Source organism: Lipotes vexillifer, unplaced genomic scaffold, assembly GCF_000442215.2.
Source record: "Lipotes vexillifer unplaced genomic scaffold, Lipotes_vexillifer_v1.1 scaffold253, whole genome shotgun sequence".
NCBI classification, from domain to species: domain Eukaryota; kingdom Metazoa; phylum Chordata; class Mammalia; order Artiodactyla; family Lipotidae; genus Lipotes; species Lipotes vexillifer.
Window position 1 is genome coordinate 2642053 of NW_006780322.1, and position 21597 is coordinate 2663649.

A 21597-nucleotide genomic window follows, 5' to 3' on the forward strand; every position below is an offset into this window, starting at 1 on the left:
GAAAGAGACAGTCTGAAAGAGTCCTGCTAAAACTACTGCCATCCCAGAGTTACCTGCATATATCCGGAGCTGCATCCTCTTAGCAGTCATATCAGAGGCTTCACATTGAGGGGGAAAAATACTTCACTAATATTCCATCCAAGTCACTAAATGAATAAACAAGAAAACAACAACAAACAAAGCTTGGAGACGGGGGTGGGAAAATCAGTATCCACAGCTGCTACAATATATTACTTAAAAAGTCCAGTTCTCCACAAAAAATTATGAGACGTACAAAGAAACAGAAAAAGTATGACCCATAAGCAGGGGGGAAAAAAAAGCATACAATAGAAATTGTCTCTGAAAAGGCACAGATATCAGACTTAACAAACCAAGATTTCAAAACAGTTATTATAAGTATTTTCAAAGAACTAAAGGAAAACATACTAAAAAGAATGAAAAGAAAGTATGACAGTGTCTCATCAAATAAGGAATATCAATAAAGAGAAATTATTTTTTTAAAAAAGAGCCAAATGAAAATTCTGAAATTGAAAAATACAATAACTGAAATGAAAAGTTTACTAGGAATTCTCAAGGGTAGATTTGAACTTGCAGAAAAAAGAATCAGCAAACTTGAAGCTAAGTGGATAGAGATTATGCAATTCAAAGAACAGAGATAAGAAAAGAGTGAAGAAAAATGAACAGATCCTCAAAAAAAAAAAATACATATGGGACATCATTAGGCACACCAACATACACATAGTGGGAGTACCAGGATAAGTGAGAGAAAGGAGCAGGAAAAATACTTGAAGAAGTAACGGTTGAAAAAGATTAATCTACACATTTAAGAAGCTCAACAAACTTAAAGTACAAAAACACAAAGCGATTCACACCTGGGCAATCATACTAAAAATGCTGAAGACAAGGGGAAAATTTTGAAAACAACAAGAGAAAAGTGATTCACCACATACAAGGGGATCCAAAAAAGATAAGCAATTGACTTCCCATCAGAAATAATGTCATAAGGCAGTGAGATGACATATGCAAATGCTGAAAGAGAAAAACTGTCAACCAAGAATCTTATATCCAGCAAAACTATCTTTAAAAAATGAGGATGAAATAAAAACATTGCCTACACCCCCCAAAAACAGAAAACAAAAACTGAAAATATTTTGCTAGCAGTCCTGCCTCACAAGAATTACTAATTGAGATTCTTCAGGCTACTAGCAAGTGACCCCATGCCATAATTTGGATCCTTGTAAAACAAAAACAAAACAAACAAAAACCCCAAAGAGCACTGGTAAAGGTAGTTATGTACTTATAAAAAACAATATAAATGTGTATTTCTTCTCCTTTTTCTCTTAACTGATTTTAAAAGAAATTGTATAAAACAATATACATATAATTGTATTGTTGGGCCTATAACATATAGAAACATATTTCACAATAACAACACAAAGGAGGTAGATGGGAGCAAATCTGTATGGAGTAAGAAAATAAGTAAGTAAGATTTTAAGTATTTATTTATTTATTTTTAAAATTTTGGCTGCACCAGGTCTTCGTTGTGGCATGTGGGATCTATTTTGGTTGTGGCATGCAGACTTCTTAGTTGCGGCATGTGAGCTCTTAGTTGCGCATACATGTGGGATCTAGTTCCCCAAAAAGGGATCAACCCAGGCCTGCTGCATTGGGAGTGCGAAGTCTTATCCACTGGACCACCAGGGAAGTCCCAGAAAGTACAATTTTAACTTGAATCCACAGGAACAAATGAAGAGAAACAGAAATTGTAAATTAGAAAATTAGTATAACAAAATCTATAAATATATACTGTTCTCAGCTTCTTTAAAGGCTGTAAAATTACATAAAGCAATAGTAACAATGCATATGTAATATATACAGATTGTAATATGTATAATAATATTACAAAAAAGTGGAAGAGAAAATAGAGATATACAGGACATATAGGATATTCAGTATCTCCTTGGAATTAAGTTAATGTAAGTCTAAAATATATTCTGCTAAGGTGAGATTGTATATGGTAAGCCCTAGAGGAAACACTAAGAAAATAAATAAAAAAACAAGAGTTTAACTCATCATTAACAGAATTAAAATGTTAAACTACAAAAGATTCACTTAATGTAAAAGAAAGCATTAAAGGAAGAATAGGGGAACAATAACAACAAAAAAGACACATATAGATAATGAAAAGTAAAATGGCAGATGTACATCCTACCATATCAGAAATAATAGTCAATATGAATGGATTTAACAATCCAATCCATAGGGGGCTTTAAAAAGCTCTGACATGATCCTGGGACTCTAGAAGTCCACAGGCATGTACAGAGCTAGGTACACCCAGAAAAGACCTAGGAAGACCCTCATATTTCACCTCTGGCTGACCTACGAGAAGTGGATGCCAAGGCAGAGTTGTAAAACACCTGCTGGAGCATTGAAGACACACTCAACATCCAGAGCAGAGAACCCTTCAACAGAGGATGTGAGGTTTATTGGTTAAAGTATTTAAGGAAATCTCTATCTAATCATTAGCTGACCACTTCTAGTTACTAGGTTAATTACCCAGCAGAAACTTCAGTGGATGTACATAACAAAGAATATAGACTATACAGAATTAGTCCAGGAAAGTCACTAAACAAACAGCAGTAACTGCAACAAATACAATGACAACAAAAATAGTAACAACAAGAACCCTAGAAAGGGGGAGGGTATCAGATTTCCAGAGTCACCACATTATATTAAATGTACAGTTTTCAACAAAAACAATTATGAGACTTGCAAACAAACCAGCAAACAGGAAATTATAAGCCATACACAGAAAACAGTCAATAGAAAATATCAATAGAAACCATCCCTGAGGAAGCCCAGATGTTAGAGTTACTTGTCAGTTTTGAATCAGCTATAATTATAAATATATTCAAAGAACTAAGGAAAACCATGTCCAAAGATAAAGTATGAGAATGATGTCTCACCAAATAAAGAATATCAACTAAACTATTGGGTGTAAGATAGGCTACAAGGAAATATTGTACAATAGAGGGAATATAGCCAATATTTTGCAATAACTGTAAATGAAGTGTAACTTAAAATTGTATAAAAATTTTTAAATAATAAATTAAATTTTTAATTAAAAAATTCAGCATGGGAAGTTAAAAAAGGAATATAAAAAAAAAATCCAATCAAAAGACAGAAATGGTCAACCTGAATAAAAATCAAGATCCGACTATATGCCTTCTACAGGAAATATACTTTGGGTTCAAAGACACAAATAGGTTGAAAGTAAAAGGATAAAAGCAAAGAAAAAGTTATATATTGCAAACAGCAGCCATAAGAAAGCTGGAGTGGTTATACTAGTATCAGACAAAAAAGACCTTAACACAAAAAACTGTTACTAGAGCTTAAGAGGGACAATTCATAATGATAACAGGGTTAATCCATCAGAAAGATATAGCAATTATACAGATACGCAATTAACAACACAGCCCCCAAAATATGAAGCAACAACTGACAGAATTGAAAGAAGAAATATACAACTTAACAATAATAGTTGGAAACTTCAACACCCACTTTCAACAATGGATAGAACAAGGAGACAGAATACAACAAGGAAATAGAAGAGTTGACAAAACTATAAATAAATGACTTAACAGACATCTATAGCACTCTCCACCCAAAAATAGCAGAATACACATTCTTCTCAAGTGTACATGGAACATTCTGCAAAATAGACAACATATTAGACCATAAAAAAAGCCTCAATAAACTTAAATAAATGTAAATCGTACAATTGTGTTCTCTGACCACATTGGAATGAAATTAGAACTCAATAACAGAAAGAAACTTGGGAAATTCACAAATCTATGAAAATTAAGAAACACACTTCCAAATAACAAATGAGTCAAATAATAAATCACAAGGGAAATTACTTTGAGATGAATAAAAACAAAAGCACAGCATACCAAAACTTATTGGATGCAGCTAAAGCAGTGCTAAGTAGACTATTTATAGCTGTCAATGCCTATGTTAAAAAAGAAGAAAGATCGCAAACGAATAATCTAAAATTCCACCTTAACAATGTAAAAAGAAGAGCAAAGTAAACCAAAGCAAGTAGAAGGAAAGAAAGATTAGAGTAGAAATTAATGAAATGAGAATAGAAAACAGTAGATAAAATCAACAAAACTAAAAGATGATTCTTTGAAATGAGCAAGAAGACTGGCAAATCTTTAGCTAGACTGACCAAGAGAAAAAGAAGAATTAAATTACTAAAACAGGAATTAAAGAGGGGACATTACTACAGACCTAACAGAAGCAAAAAGGATTACGAGGGGATACTATGATCAATCATTTTTCGACAATTTATATAGCTTAGATGAAATGGACAAATTCTTTTAAAAAAGTTTTTTTTAATTAAAAAAATTTTTTTTGGCTGCACTGTGCAGCTTGTGGGATCTTAGTTCCCTGACCAGGGATTGAATCCAGGCTTTGACAGTGAGAACACGGAGTCCTCACCACTGGACCCCCAGGGAATTCCCTGAAGTGGACAAATTCTTAGGACAAAAAGTACCAAAATGGACCCAGGACGAAATACAAAATATGAATAGAACTATGACAAGTAAAGAGGTTGTTAGTAATAATAAACTTTAAAAAACCTACCCACAAAGAACATCCCAGGTTTAGACATTTGATGAATCTACCAAACATTTAAAGAAGAATTATAACCAATTGCTTACAAACTCTTCCAAAAGTAAAAACTAAAAGATCAAACAATTTCAACTCATTCTGTAAGGCTAGTATTATCCTTATACCAAAATCAGACCAAACATCACAAGAAAAAAAAATCCTACAGGCCAATAGCTCTTGTGAATAAAAATGCAAAAATTTTCAACAAAACACTACCAAACAGAATCTAGTAACATATAAAAAAGATTGTACACCATGACAAAGTGGAATTTATCCCAGGAATGCAATATTGGCTTAACATCTGAAAATCAATTAATGTAATATACCATATCAATAGAATAAAAGACAAAACCCATGATCATCTCAACAGACGCAGAAAGAGTGTTTAACAAAATTCCACACCTGTTCTAGATAAAGCACTCAACAAAAACTTGGAATAAAGAAATTCCTCAACTTGATAAAGAGTATCTGTGTAAAATCCACAGCTAACATCATAATAGTGAAAGATTGATTTCTCTTTAAGATCAGGAACAAGACAATAATGTCCACTCTTGCCACTTCTATTCAACATTGTACTGAAGGTTATAGCCAGGGAAATGAGGCAAGGAAATGAAATAAAAGGCATCCACATTCAAAAGCAAGAAGTAAGAAGTAAAACTATCTCTACAGATGATATGATCTTGTATATTGAAAATCTTAAGAACCTGGTACTGGCAAAAGGATAGACATACAGATCCGTGGGATAGATCTGGAATCCAGGGGGAAAAAACCCTCACATTAATGGTCAATCAAGTTTTTTATTTATTTATTTTATTTATTTATTTTTGCCTGCGTTGGGTCTTCGTTGCTGCGCGCGGGCTTTTCTCTGCGAAAGGGGGCTACTCTTCGTTGCCGTGTGCGGGCTTCTCATTGAGGTGGCTTCTCTTGTTGCAGAGCATGGGCTCTAGGCGCGCGGGCTTCAGTAGTTGTGGCACGCGGGCTCAGTAGTTGTGGCGCACGGGCTTAGTTGCTCTGTGGCATGTGGCATCTTCCCGGACCAGGTATCGAGCCCGTGTCCCCTGCCACCAGGGAAGCCCCTGGTCAATTGAGTTTTTATGAAAGTGCCAAGATAATTCAATGGAGGCAAGAATAGTCTTTTCAACAAATGGTGCTGGGACAACTGAATATCCACACGCAAAAGAGTGAAGCTGGACCTCACTTCGTATCATAACAAAAATTAACTCAAAATGAAGGAAGATCTAAATGTAAGAGCTAAAACCATAGAACTCTTAGAAAAACAATCATAAGTGTAAAGCTTTGTGACCTTGGATTAAGCAATGGATTCTTAGATATGACATCGAAAGAAACAAACAAACTGGACATTATTGAAATTAAAATCCTTTGTGCTTCAAAAGATACCGTCAAAAAAGTGAAAGGACAGCCGACAGAATGAGAGAAAATATTTACAAATTACTGATTAAGGACTTGTGTCTAGAAAATATAAAAAACTCTTACATTCAACAATAAAAGAGACAACCTAATTTTAAAATGGGCAAGGGATCTGAACAGACATTTCTCCAGAGAAAATATACAAATGGCCAATAAGCACATGAAAAGATAATATGCTCAATATCATTTGTCATCAGGGAAATGCAAATCAAAACCAAAAATGAGATATCATTTCACACCCCCTGGATAGCTATTAATCAAAAAGACACAATAGGGATTCCCTGGTGGCGCAGTGGTTGAGAGTCTGCCTGCTGATGCAGCAGACACAGGTTCGTGCCCCGGGTTGGGAGGGTCCCACATGCTGCAGAGAGGCTGGGCGCATGAGCCATGGCCGCTGAGCCTGTGCATCCGGAGCCTGTGCTCCGCAACGGGAGAGGCCACAACAGTGAGAGGCCCGCATAACGCTAAAAAAAAAAAAAAAGACACAATAACTGTAGAGCTACACGCCAAAGAATCAAACTGGACTCACACCATATAAAAAAATAAACTCAAAATGGGTTAAAGCCTTAAATGTAAGACCTGAAACCATGAAACTCCTAGAGAAAACAGGCAGTATGCTCTCTTCTGTCGGTTTTAGCAATATTCTACTCAGGCAAGGGACACAAAAGCAAAAATAAACAAATTGGGTCTACATCAAACTAAAAAGATTAACACAGCGAAGGAAACTATTAACAAAATGAAAAGACTGCCTTGAATGGAAGAAGATATTTGCAAATGATAAATCTGATAAGGAGTTAATATCCAAAATACACAAAGAGGGACTTCCCTGGTGGTCCAGTGGTTAAGAATCTGCCTTCCAATGCAGGGGATGCGGGTTCAATCCCTGGTTGGAGAACTAAGATCCCACATGCCACAACTAGAGGGCCTGCGCGGCGCAATGAAGACCAAGTGCAGCAAAAAAAAAAACCCGAAAACCAAAACCAAAACCAAAATACACAAAGAACTCATACAACTCAACATCAAAAAAACAAACAACCCAATTGAAAAATGGGCTGAATAGCTGAATAGATATTTTCCCCTGATTAAAAAATGGTAGAGGACCTGAACAGATATTTTTCCAAAGAGTACAGATGGCCAAGAGACACATGAAAATATGTTCACATCACTAATGATCAGGGAAATGCAAATCAAAACCACAATGAGATATCGCCTTACACTTGTCAGAACGGCTAATTTCAAAAAGACAACAAATAACAAGTATTGGCAAGGAGATGGAGAAAAAGGAACCCTGTGTGCTGTTGGTGGGAATGTAAATTGGTGCAGTCATTATGGAAAACAGTACAGAGATTCCTCAGGACATTAAAAATAGAACTACCAGGGCTTCCCTGGTGGCACAGTGGTTGAGAATCTGCCTGCTAATGCAGGGGACACGGGTTCGAGCTCTGGTCTGGGAGGATCCCACATGCCGCGGAGCAACTAGGCCCGTGAGCCACAACTACTGAGCCTGCACGTCTGGAGCCTGTGCTCTGCAACAAGAGAGGCCGCGATAGTGAGAGGACCGCGCATCGCGGTGAAGAGTGGCCCCCGCTTGCCGCAACTAGAGAAAGCCCTCGCACAGAAACAAAGAACCAACACAGCAAAAATAAATTAATTAATTAATAAGCTCCTACCCCCAACATCTTCTTTAAAAAAAAAAAATAGAACTACTGTACGATCCAACAATTCCACATCTGGGTATTTCTCTGAAGAAAATAACCCTAATTCAAAAAGATACATGCACCCTTATGTTCACTGCAGCATTATTTACAGTTGCCAAGATATGGAAGCAAACTAAGTGTCCATTGATGGATGAATGGATCAAGATGATGTGGTATATACATATATACACACAATGGAATATTACTCAGCTATAAAAAGAAAGAAACCTTGCCATTTGCAACAACATGGATGGATCTAGAAGGTATTATGCTAAGTGAAATGTCAGACAGAGAAAGACAAACACTGTATGATTTCACTTATATATGAAATCTTAAAAAAAACCCCACAAGAAAACAGAAACAGACTCATAGATACAGAAAACAAACTGGTGGTTGCCGGAGGGGAGTAGGGGAAGATGAGTGAAATAGGTGAGGGAGATAAAAAGGTACAAACTTCCAGATAAAATAAATAAGTCAAGGGAATGTAATGTACAGCATAGGAAATTAGTCAATAATATTGTAACAACTTTGTATGGTGACAGACAGTAATCAGACTTTTGTGATGATCATTTTGTAATGTATAAAAATATCGAGTCACTAGGTTGTACGCTTGAAACTAATATTGGAAGTTAATCATACTTCAATTTAAAAAAGAGGGGAAAAAGATAAGTGTGCTTGAGGATGTAGAGAAATTGGAACCCTCTTGCACTGCTGGGGAATGTAACATGGCGCAGCCACTTTTGGAGGTAGATTTGCAGTCTGGCAGTTCCACAAATGGTTAAGCAGGGAGTCACCATCTGACACCCAGTTATTTCACTTCTAGGTATGTACGCAATAGAAATAAAAACATACATCCACACAAAAACTTGTACATGATTGTTCATAGCAGCATTATTTATGACAGTGAAAACTTGTTTCAACCACATGTCCATATACTGATGAAGAGATAAAAGGTGTATCCATACTGTGAAATATTATTTAGCAAAATAAAAAGGAATGAAGCACTGACACAGGCTACAACATGGATGAACCTTTAAAATATTACACTGAGTGAAAGAAGCCAGACACAAAAGACCACATATTGTATGATTCCATTTATATGAGTTGACCAGCGTAGGCAAAGCTACAGAGATAGAAAGATTAATGATTGTCTTGGGCTGGGGAGGGGGCAGAAGAGTGGTTAGAGAGGTGATAACTTGGGGTACAGGGTTTCTTTTTAAGGTAATGAAAATGTTCTAAAATTGATTGTGGTGATGATTGCACAACTCTGTGAATATACTAAAAGTTGTTGAATTGTACAATTATAAATAGGTAAACTGTATGGTACGTGAATCACATCTCAATAAAGCTGATATTAAGTGAAAACAACCCTATGTCCTGTGGACACCCAAAAGCTTTCCCTAAAATGGCTGTAAATTGTCTTGGGGATGGGGATTTTATTCTCAAGTCCTCCTTTGGTGTCAGCTCTTGATCCAAGAATTCTGGCCTGGTTCCATAACACAATGACCCAGAAATGGAACTCAGCCTTTTGCTGAAGTTCTATCTTCCCAACCTGCCCTACCTCTTAGGAAGCATCCATGACTTCATCGTAAGTGGGACAGAGGAGACAGGAAGGGATGGCATTACAGGAGAGCAGGCAGCTTTCAAAGGAACATCAGGTATCCTGGTTTTTAGGAAGCTCTTCGCCCATTTCTTAACCGGGGGGCCTTTCCTCAGCCTTTGCACACTGCCCCCACTGTTCCTCAGGCCATCTCCCCAGCAACTCCCCACCCCATCTGGAGCAAACCAAATTCCTTCCTAGCATCTCTTAGGCAGAGCTGTTTATAATCAGACACATCTTTTGTGGCCTTGAGATTGCCCTTTCTATGGCCCATGAACTCACATTCCACCCAAGAAATTTATCAAGATATTTTTTAGCAAAGATAAATATCTCCCTAAGAAGAATTCTGTTGTCACCTGTTAAGACACTAATGTAGCCTTTTTTTTTTTTTTTTAAGGTGGAGAGAATAGTTTAGTGAACCTCATGTACCCCCGCAGCTCCAACAATTATCAGTGTTTTGCCAATCTTGTATTTACATGAGATAAATTCTTGGGAGAGGGCGGTGGTACTTTTAAAATACAAATGCTCCTATCAGAACAAGACAGAGAATATACGCTGAACCACCTTCTGTTTCCCATGTCGGGGAATCCAGGGAGAGGACTGGAGCGTAGGAGCCCCCCATAACCTGTGGGGGACTGAGGGTGGGCACAGAGCGATGGGTTAAGGTGTGCGGACCAAGATGATAGGGCGGGGTGTGTAGATCGGGCGCCCGGCGAGGGCGGTGCCCGACCTGGCTCCGGGGCCAGGCTTCCCGCGGGGCTAAAGCGCGGTGTCGGGCTCGGGGTCCGGCGGCGCCCCCTCGCGGGAGTAGAATTCATCGATAATGTTCTGCGGGATGCGCTTCAGCATCTCCTTGGGGAAGATGCGCAACAGCTTCCACCCCAGGTCCAAAGACTCGAACACCGAGCGTTTCTCGTAGGGACCTAGGGACAGAGCAGGAGTGTTAAGGGTGTGTGCGCGTGTGGGTGTCGGACTAAGGGGGTTGCTGCCTGAACGCCCCCAACGCGCCTCACCCTGGTTGATGAAGTTCTTCTCAAATTTCTGCAGGAATTCCAGGTAGAGCAGGTCCTCGGAAGGGAGCGCCTCCTCCCCCACCACTGCCTTCATGGCCTGCACGTCCTTCCCGACGGCGTAGCAGGCATACTGGTGAAGGGGGGAGGGGGTCGGCGGTCACGGCAGCCTTACCGCAGGAGTCCCGTGTTCCCCCATGTGACTGTGCGGGGACCCCAAAAGGGGAGGAATTTTTTTCTTCCAGGAGAAAAGTTCGTGGTCCAGCTGGGGCTCCAATCTCCAGCTTCTGAAACTAGCTTCCCCACCAGCCCTTGGGCTCTCTCCTTACCAGCTGGTTGGAGACATCGCCATGGTCCTTTCTCGTCATGCCCTCCCCAATGGCGGACTTCATCAGCCGAGAGAGGGAAGGGAGGACGTTGATGGGGGGGTAGATCTGGGCGGGGCGAAGAAGGCGTGTCAGAAGGCAGGGTCCAGACTTCCCCTTCTTTCCCACCTCTACTTGTCTTCCCTCCCCCTGTGGTTCTCAGCAGACTGGTCGTTATTCATCCCACAGAGAGGTCAGCTGGTCACACCCCGCCCTCTATCGCCCACAAATTCTAGGGCTTGGGTATACAGGTGTCTACATGTGCGCACCTAGACAGGAGAGTGGAGAGGGAAGATGACATGACATTAGTTCATGGAAGTCTCGCTATTTCAAAACTTCTGATTATTTGGACAAAAGCCAGGTAGAAACTTAACAGTTCATAGTTGCAAAGAAAAGCTGCCAAACAAAGAGGAAAGAGTAAGTGGGTGGCCTAAGATGGGACAGACACTTTTTCTAACCCTTTGGTACATTATTCACCACGTACTTGTGTCAGTTCCCTATTGTTTTTGTTCACCAAAGCAAATTACTAGAAAGGAAAGAGAAGTGATATTTATTTTGTGTCTACGATCTGCTAGATGATTTCTGTGGGCCAACTTATTTTGTTTTATTCTCCACAATGCAACTGTGTGATATATATTATCATTCCCATTTTATAGATGAGGAAACCTAGGATCAGAGAGATGAAATGATTTTCTCAAGGTCCCACATCCAGGTAGGCTGGATTCCACCCAGACTTGTCTTCTGTCCAGGAACCAAACAGTCTTTCTGGGGATTAACTCCTGTCACGGGTTAGCCTTGTCTGGCCCCTCCTCATTCACAGGGAGATGAAGTAAAGGGGGTGGTGGGACATTGGTTATTAGTCAGTGTACTTGGAGATGGTGGAGAGAGCAGGAAGTGGGTAAGGAGGGGACAGTACCTGTCTGTTATGAAGCTGTCTGTCCACGTAGATCTGTCCCTCTGTGATGAAGCCCGTCAGGTCTGGAATCGGGTGGGTGATGTCTGCAAGGAAAGGCACTGGTGTCAGTGTAGATCTAGGTCTCCACCCACTCAGGGCCATGTAGGTTCTATTCCCTCATGGGAGTGGGTGATCGGGGGAGGCAAGGAAGGGACAGTGTCTACCCTGATGGAGGAACAGAGCTACTGCACATCTATATAAAGAAGCATGGGTCCTCTAAGTGTCTGGGTAGGATGGGAGGGCAGGAGGGCTGCAGAGGGTAGTGGGCAGGGAGGCGGCTCACCGTCATTGGGCATGGTGAGGATGGGGACCTGAGTGATGGACCCACCCCGGCCCTCCACGCGGCCTGCCCGCTCATAGATGGTGGCCAGGTCTGTGTACATGTACCCGGGGAAGCCTCGGCGCCCGGGCACCTCCTCTCTGGCAGCTGAGACCTGCAATGTTCGTGCGCCTTGGGGTAAGAAAGGGGGCAAGAGGCTGACACAAGGAAGGGGAGTGGGGGGCTCAGTGACCATGAGGAAAGGGGTGGGGACAGGCCTGCGTGGGCCGGCTCTGGGCACAGTGACTACAGCCACCTCACCTCCCGCAAGGCCTCTGCGTAGGAACTCATGTCTGTCAGTATGACCAGCACGTGCTTCTCACACTGGTAGGCAAGGAATTCAGCCGTGGTCAGTGCCAGGCGCGGGGTGATGATCCGCTCGATCCTGCAGGTACGGCCAATGTTTAGAGAGCCTCGAGGCCCAGGCCTGTGCTCCATTTAGCCCCAGTGCTGAGAGGGTGGTGAACTGGGAAGCTGGTACAGTGCACAGCAGCAAAGGACTGGGTAAGATAAGCCCCAGGCCCCAGCCCCCAGATCCAGGCCATGGTTCCTGGGAGTGCGCCCTCAACCACGTCCTGCTATTCAAGGTAGGAACTGAGGACAGAGGCTGGGACAGGCAGGGAGCTTGGGTGAAAGAGGGACAGGCAGGGCCAGGAGTGACTGATGAGGATGACAGTGTCCCTCGTCCCCCATGGCACCTGAGCTTGGGTCAGCTGGAGCACTCACACACTCTGTGTCCTCGGGGTTCTTTCCTTACTGTTCCCCTCACTATTCCTTGCTGAGCATGGGTCAGAGGCTGGCCTGCCCTGGCAGCCCCTTCCACTGGGGGCAGTCCAGGCACTCTCAGTCCCCGGGCTCTGTGCCTGTGGCACTTTTCTCTGGTGATGTCATCTGGTCCTCCTGAACTCTGCTACCTGGTTTGAGTTCCTTCTGAGTACCTTCAGTTCCCAGGACAGTTTATTAGATTTTTTTTTTTCATCACCTAGCCTACAGATTTAAACTCACATTTTCTCAACTTTTAAGATAGCAATTTTTCTAAGCGAATGGTTTAGGGAAATATCTCTTTAGTGGTGACCTTGTGGAAGTGAGTCTCGGATGAGGGGTCTTGACTTGGGATGGTGGCTGGATGCAGGTTGTGGGCAGGGCGGAGGGGCGGCAGGTGGCCGGCAGGCTGTGGTCCAGCTCCCTGTCTCTCCGTGTGCTGTCCCTACCTCTTCCCCAGCCTCGGTGTCCCCATCTCCACAATGAGGGCTTGTTCTCCCAGCTCTGGCCCATGGCTGTAGTTCTGGGATGCCTGAGACCTGGTACTCTGGGTCTTGGAAGGGGGCAGGGCCTGCTGCCTAAGGGCAGTATGGGTGCCAGGGGACGGCTCACGTGGGGTCGTTGGCCAAGTTCAGGAACAGGCAGACATTGCCCATGGTACCGTTCTGCTCGAAGTCGGACTTGAAGAACCTGGCTGTCTCCATGTTCACCTGGACACACAGCAGGGAGGGCTGGAGGCGGGGCCCAGGTCCTTCCCTCTCTTCTCAGTAAAGCCTATTGACTGACCTGCTAATGGTCACTGGGGTGAACCTGGGGCTTGAGAGGGCAGGGGCTGGGTTTGCTGCCCAGTCCGGGATAGGGTCTCATCAGAGCCCCAGAGAGAGGTTCAGACTTCAGGCTCAGCTCTGCTCGGTGCCACCCCTGCCCCTTACCCTACCCGCTGCTTCCCTGCTAAACTCCCCATCCCTGCCTTGGGCCCTCTAAGGGCCCCCGGGATCCCGGCCGTCCTGGGCTCATCTTATAGCTTCTGTGGGGCACACACTGCCCGCTCCTCCAGTCATGCTCTTGCCTCTCTCACCAGACAGGCTCCGACTTTGACGGCTTCTCAAGAAGGATAATGCCTCCCCCATAAGGCTGGTGTGCCAGGGGCCAAGCCTGCCCGCCCATAGCTTCCAGAGCTTGCCAATCGGCCCAGCCCCTCTTACCCCCATGGCTGCAAAGACGATGGCAAAGTTGTCATCGTGATAGTCCAGCACGGCCTTGGATTTCTTCACCAGCCCAGCCTGGCGGCAGATCTGGGCAGCGATCTGGGGATGGGAGGAAGGACAACAGAACCAGAGCTCGAGTCAGCCCTCTGAGCACCACTGAGGAGCATGGACAGGGTAATTCCCAGCCCGACCTGCCGCCAAGGCCTTTGGTGGGAGGGACCCAAGGTCAGCAAGGAGGAAGGGCTGCCCTGGGTCCTACAGCCGCTCTCAGGGAAGGGCTGCCTTATTCTGTGGCACCTGAGGACCCAGGGTGCCTGTCATGAGGAGCAGCGTGGAAAAACAGTTCCAGAGAGCAACTGCCTACCATGGGTTAGGGGCAACTTGGCCCTTCAGAGTCCCCTCTGCCCCGCAGCCTGCTAGGGGTATCTCTGGGGTTCGCCCCAGGCCTGCAGCGTGTGTGCAGGAGTTTCCAGTCGCCATGTCCAGATCCAGGATGAGCGTGTGTGTAGGGGGAAGGCAGGGACACTTATGCCGTCTAATCCCTCTGAGCATTTTGAGGGTGAGCCGGGGCGCATCCAGGAGTAGAGGAGTGGGGGTGGTCATGGGGGATCATCTAGAAACCTTGTCACACCAGCTGCTCTGGGAAGAAATGGGCTGCCCACTCTGGGTAGAGGGGGTAGGGCAGGAAACCTGCACAGGGAGGCTTCAGACGGCCGTGGGGCTGGCCCGAGGTGGGGTTCGCTCAGTGCAGGCAAGTAAAGACCATTGCAAGGACCAGTGGTAGAGCCGTGGGCTCAGCTGCGCAGGACATTCAACACTGAGGCTACCCGTGAGCTCTCTCATGAGCCAGTGCGAGCCCCACTCACTCAGGATGGAGGCTTGGAGATCGGTCTGGGGGCCCTGAGTCCCTGAGCTGCCAGGAGACAGCTGCCGGTGACCCCAGCCTGCTCGGCACAGGAGGCCCCCCTCGCTGGCCCACCAGCCCTGGCCTCTGCTCCATCCCTTCCCCTTGGTCGTGCCCACAGGCCCCTCGAAGTCCTCACCTCATTGTGGGGGAGCCCAGCTGCCGAGAAGATGGGGATCTTCTGGCCACGGGCAATGCTGTTCATGACGTCGATGGGCGAGATGCCTGTCTGAATCATCTCCTCTGGGTAGATGCGGTTGTGGGGGTTGATGGGCTGGCCTGGGAGATGGTGACCATGGACCCTGCTCAAGGGTTCAGGCCTTGCCCGCCTTCCCCCACCCCTGTTCCAGACTCCAGGGCAGCACTGTTTAAAAGAATTTTCTTCCATGATGGAAATGTGCTCTAACTGCGCTGCCGAAAATGTAGCCCTGGCCACGTGTGGCTATTGAGCATGCACAATGTGGGTTTCTTGTTTTTAATTAATTTATTTAATTTTTGGCTGTGTTGGGTCTTCCTTGCTGCGAGTGGGCTTCTCCTTGCGGTGGCTTCTCCTGTTGCAGAGCACGGGCTCTAGGCACGCGGGCTTCAGTAGTTGTGGCTCATGGGCTCTAGAGCGCAGGCTCAGTAGTTGTGGCACGCGGGCTTAGTTGCTCCACAGCATGTGGGATCTTCCCGGACCAGAGCTCGAACCCGTGTCCCCTGCATTGGCAGGCGGGTTCTTAACTACTGTGCCACCAGGGAAGCCCCGCAATGTGGTTTTGAAATGAACTTTTATTTCATTTGAATTAGTCTGTATTTCAATAGCCACAGTCCAGTGCTCCCTTGGACGGTGCCACCCAGGCACATTAGAAGTGGCAGGCATGTGGATGCCAGAAGGCAGGAGAGTGAGGGTCTTGGGCACCTGGGGAACTTTGCACAATGATGATAGCATTTTATAGGAATGGGACATGAAATGCAGCTGGCCCCAGACAGAGGGGCCTTGCTGCTCTCGTATCTCACCTGACCTGCCTGTTAGTATGACCAGTTCTGGGGGTGAGCCCTGGGCAATGGCCCTGGCCTTTATCTGGGGCAGAATTTCCAAGGGCGAGGTGACAGAGGCAATGACTGGGGTGGGGAAGGTAGTTGGGGGCTGGGTCCCAAGAGCTGTCCCGAGCCTCCGGTCACTTACCATTGATATCCAGGAAGTCCTCTGCCATGACCACTGGCCCCTTGTCAATGGGTTTGCCAGAGCCATTGAAAACCCGACCTGGGAGTGGGTGAGAGGGGAACAGCCCTGGGTCTCTCAGTGCCACTCACCCTCCACACCACCAGCTCTCACCCAGCCCTCGCGTCCCAGTTGCCCCACGTTCCCCTCCCCTCAGCCCTTGGTTACCCCCAGGGAGCTGGCTACAGTGACTGCCTCCTTGGGGGTCTTTCCTCCTCTCCTGGAAACCTTTACAGGCAAGGCCTTGGCCCAGGATAATGACTAATGGGGAGTTTTAGGGCTGGAAAGAGGAGAGGACCAGGTATGGCAGATCTTGGGAGAAAATTAGGGGATGTGCAGTTCGTTCCAGCTTGACCCCAAATAGATGGCTACCTCCTCTGCCTCTAATTTACTGAAGCTGCCTTCCTCATGTATTGAGCACCTGCTATATGTCAGGCCCTGAGCTGGGGTTGGGGGTCAAAGACAAGGCACAACCTCTGACCTTAAAGGGCTCCCAGGGGAGGCAGACTAGGTAAAGAGGCAATGACAGTGCGGTCTGCTAGGTAAGCACTTGGTCAGGGAAGCTGGGCTGGTGGGACAGAGGGACGCCCTCACCCTGCCCATCCCTACCCCTCACCCAGCATGTCCTCCGACACTGGAGTCCGTAGGATGTCCCCTGTGAATTCGCAGGTGGTCTTCTGGGCATCGATCCCAGAGGTCCCTTCAAACACCTACAGGGTAAGAGGTTAGTTAGTCTAATAAGTGGTTTGCTGAGGAGAACGGGGCCTCCCATTCTAGGCTCCCTTTGTGTCCAGCTCCGGGCAAAGCTCTCTCAGGGGAAATAGAACATTTTCTGCCTTTGGAATTTATAAGATAGTGTGGAAACTTTGTGGATTCATTCATTTATTCAACCACCAACATCTTATTGACACCACTTACCTGAACAATTGCCTTGGTCCCAGCCACCTCAAGCACTTGCCCGTTCCTCTGAGTCCCATTGGGGAGGGTGAAGTTGACGATCTCAGCATACTGGGCAAACTGGCAGGAGGGGAGAGCACCCCAGAGTGTCAGTGAGACCAGAAGTGAAGTCCCTGTCTCCTCCTCAGACTTCCTTGACCCATTCTCAAGCTCCTTTCTCCCATCTTGTGCCCAGATACTCCTGGAAATGAACTTCAGAGACAGGTAAGTGGAAAGCTTAAATTCTGCTTGGGAGGCAGTATACCTGGGTGGGTAGGAGTACCGACTTCAGAGTTGGAAGACCAGGGTTAGAATTGAAGCTCTGACACTTAGAAGCTGTGTGACCTTGTGGAAGTTACTTAATGTCTCTGAGCCTTACTTTCCTCATCTTTAAAATGGGAATAATACTAACACCTATTTCATAAGGCTGCTGTGGGGAGGAAATATATGGAAAGTCATTAGCTGGTGCCGGGACCTTATAACAGCTCAATAAAATGTAGTAGCTATTATGGCTGTTTAGGTCTCCTGACAGCACCATTGTTTCTGCCCCTGTGGACTAATGGTGAACACAATGGCAAAGTTCTCTCCACGGCTCCCAGATGTCCCCATCTACCAGTGGCAATCGTTCCCTAGCCATGGGGCTGGGATCAATTCACATGTAGTCCTCACAGGCTTCAGGAATAAAACGAATCAGGCAATCACTTTGCTTTTGGCTAAGATCAAGTGAAGTATTCATTCTTATCAATGTAGAAAGCATCAGGCCAACATCTGGAATATATAAAGAGATCTTACAACTCAACAATAAAAAGACAAATACCCTATTTTAAAAATGGCAAAGGACCTAAATAAACATTTCTCCAAAGAAGATATACATGTGCCCAATAAGCACATAAATGATCAACCAATTAGTCACTAAAGAAACGCAAAATCACACAATGAGACAGCACTTCACACTCATTAATATGGCCGTAATAAAAAAGACAGATAATAACAAGTGTTAAGGTTGTGGAGAAACTGGAACGTTCAGACACTGATGGTGTGAATGTAAAATTGTGTGGTCACTTTGGTAAATAGTCTGGTGGTTTCTCAAAAGGTTAAATAATAGAGTTACAATATGACCTAGCAATTCCACTCCCAGGTGTACACCCAAGAGAAATAGAAACACATGTCCACATAAAAACTTGCATATGAAGGCTCATAGCAGCATTATTCATAATAGGCAAAAAGTGAAAATAACACAAATGTCCACAAACTGACAAATGGATAAACAAAAGGTGGGATATCCAGGCAGTGGAATATGTCAGCTTTAAAAAGGGATGAAGGGGACTTCCCTGATGGCGCAGTGGTTAAGAATCCGCCTGCCAATGCAGGGGACACGGGTTTGAGCCCTGGTCCGGGAAGATTCCAGATGCCACGGAGCAACTAAGCCCGTGCGCCACAACTACTGGGTCCGCGTACCACAGCTACTGAAGCCTGTGCGCCTAGAGCCCATGCTCCGCAACAAGAGAAGCCACCGCACTGAGAAATGAGAAGCCCGCGCACCGCAAGGAAGAGTAGCCGCCACTTGCCATGACTAGAGAAAGCCCGCATGCAACACAGCCAAAAATAAATAAATTAGTTAATTAAAAAGGGATGAAGTACTGATCCATACTACAACAAGGATGAACCTTGAAAACATCACGCTAAGTGAGAGAAGCCAGAAACAACGGGCCACATAGTGTGTCATTCCATTGATATGAAATGTCCAGACTGGTCACATCCATAAAACAAAAAGGTTAGTTGTTGCTGGGGACTGGAGGACATAGGATTGGTGGTGACAACTAACAGGTTCAGGGTTTCTTTCTGAGGTGATGAAAATGTTCTGAAATCAAGTAGTGGTGATGGTTGCACAACTCTGTGTATAGACTAAAACCCACTGACCTATATACACTTGAAAAGAGTGAAGTTTATAGTATACACATTACAACTCAATTTAAAAAACCAATCAGGCTGTCCCTCCAGGACCACAGGCAGCAAGTGGGTAGGTGGATATCTGCCCCAAGGGAATCCCTGAGCTCCGCTGTCTGTGTGTGCTTCAGGAACCAAGTTCTAGATGAGGCTATGAGCCAAGCCAAAGAAGCTGGGCTGGGAGAGCAGATGCTCCCAGCTGACACTGGTCCTCAGCTCTGGTCAGCACCAGGAGAGCTAAGCCCTCCACCTGCATCTTCTTCCCAGGGGAGGTCCTGGAGAGAGTGCATGGCATTGCCCAGGCACCCTCACCTTGCTGTCCATCCACCTGGCTTCCTTGATTCACTTCAGGGGTAAGTCTTAATCTTAATCCAATAAGAATAAATGTAAAAAAGACTGCATCTCTCCCTGCAATGTTTCTAATATTCTGGGAAATTAAAGTACTCCTCTAAGTTACTCCTTGGACATTAATCAAAACTAAAATCACAGAAGAAATAGAAAATAATGAAAAGGATATCACTTTGAACACATCAGTGTTTTCTGATCATAATCAAAGTAAGTTAGAAATCAATAACAAAAGGATAGTTAGAAAAACTTCATACATTTGGGAATTTTGAAACGTTCTAAATATAGAAAAACTGGGACTTCCCTAGTGGTGCAGTGGTTAAGAATCTGCCTGCCAATGCAGGGGACATGGGTTCGAGCCCTGGTCTGGGAAGATCCCACATGCCGTGGAGCAACTAAGACCATGTGCCACAACTACTGAGCCCGCATGCCACAACTACTGAAGCCCACGTGCCTAGAGCTTGTGCTCCGCAACAAGAGAAGCCACTGCAGTGAGAAGCCCACGTGCCACAAAGAAGAGTAGCTCCCGCTTGCTGCGACTAGCGAAAGCCTGCACACAGCAACGAAGACCCAATGAAGCCAAAAATAAATAAATAAATATAGAAAAACTTATAATTATATTAGAAAACATTTAGCACTAAACAATAATGAGAAACTATTTTTCAACACACATGTGATGCATTTAAATGCTTATATTAGAAAAGAAAAAAGGTGGAGGTAGTTTAAATGTATGCAACATGAAAAGTTAGAAAATAGAACAGCATTAAAATTCCAAATAAAATAAAAGAAATAATAAAAGGGCAGAGATCATTAAAATAGAAACAAACATATAATAGAGATGACCAACAAAGCCAAACTGGTTCTTTGAAAAGACTAATAAAACAGACAAATCCCTGGCATCACTGACTAAAAGACATGAGTAAATAATTGTTGGAATAAAAAAAGTCAAAGCTATTGTGACCGCCTGGAGGGGTGGGATAGGGAGGGTGGGAGGGAGGGAGACAAAGAGGGAAGAGATATGGGAACATATGTATATGTATAACTGATTCACTTTGTTATAAAGCAGAAACTAACACACTATTGTAAAGCAATTATACCCCAATAAAGATGTTTAAAAAAAAAAGTCGAAGCTAGCTATACTAATAATATTAAAAATAATTTTAAAATTATGAATAACTTTACACAATATATTTCAGAACTTAGATGAATAAATTTCTTGAAAAATACAAATCAAACCAAATCCAATTAAAAAAAAAATAGAAAGCCAGGATAGTCCTATAATCTTCAAGATATTGGATAAGTAACTTAAAATCTTTCTAGAAAGAAAACACCAGTCCCAGATAATAAGTGAGTTCTAACAATCAAGGAACAAATAATTTGAAACTTACTTAAGCTCTTCAAAAGACTGGAAGAAAAACTCCAGTCTTAATTAACTTTATGAGGCAAGGATAATCTTGATACAAAATAAGATAATAATGGGAAATTTATAGGCAATCTCAATCATGAACATAGATGCAAAAACACTAAGCAAATACTAGCAAACTAAATCCAGCAATGTACCAAAAAAGACCACAAGTTACAAACAAACCAAACAATAAAAGAAAACATGTAAAAAACCAAAAAATGAAGATAAACACATACACACAAAAGACCAAGCTGGGATTATTCCAGGGATTCAAGGTTAGTCTAACATTAGAAAATCTACTAATAAATTTATCTTATTAATGAGTTAAAGGATTTAAAAACATGTTATCTCAACAAGTTTTACAAAAAGTTAAAAAAAAAAAACTATGATTGAAAACAAAAGAACAAAACCATTCTTTGAAAACAGAATAAAAGGGAAATTCTTTAACCCCAAAAAGTAGCCTCAGAAAACCTACAGAAAATATACTCAATGGTATAAAGTATAAAACAGTCTCTTTAAATTTAGGAGCAAAGCAACACTGCCTGCTATCATCATTCCATTCAGCATTGTACTGGAGGAACTAACCAAAGTAATAAGATGAAGAGAAAACAGAGATTAGAAGAAAACAAAACTATAAAATGGAAAACTCCCAAACCCCAAATCTAATATAGTACCCCCAAAAAACTATAGACTAGGGCTTCCCTGGTGGCGCAGTGGTTGAGAGTCCGCCTGCCGATGCAGGGGACACGGGTTCGTGCCCCGGTCTGGGAAGATCCCACATGCCGCGGAGCGGCTGGGCCCGTGAGCCATGGCCGTTGAGCCTGCGCATCCGGAGCCT

The 21597-nt window shown here is 44.0% G+C and overlaps 1 protein-coding gene across 1 annotated transcript in view; it reads right to left on the bottom strand.

Moving 5' to 3' along the window:
- Positions 1–10158: 10158 nt before the first annotated feature.
- The window catches only part of ATP6V1B1 (ATPase H+ transporting V1 subunit B1), a 25871-nt gene continuing 14432 nt past the window's right edge, over positions 10159–21597 (bottom strand). The window contains exons 3-14 of the mRNA XM_007453397.1: positions 17045–17143; positions 16743–16836; positions 16091–16168; positions 15062–15201; positions 14016–14117; positions 13423–13520; positions 12310–12433; positions 12013–12163; positions 11691–11773; positions 10739–10843; positions 10413–10542; positions 10159–10322 (exon numbers count right to left, since the gene is read on the bottom strand). Coding sequence (XP_007453459.1) covers positions 10159–10322; positions 10413–10542; positions 10739–10843; positions 11691–11773; positions 12013–12163; positions 12310–12433; positions 13423–13520; positions 14016–14117; positions 15062–15201; positions 16091–16168; positions 16743–16836; positions 17045–17143 — 1368 coding nt within the window. The remainder of the gene's footprint in view (positions 10323–10412; positions 10543–10738; positions 10844–11690; positions 11774–12012; positions 12164–12309; positions 12434–13422; positions 13521–14015; positions 14118–15061; positions 15202–16090; positions 16169–16742; positions 16837–17044; positions 17144–21597) is intronic.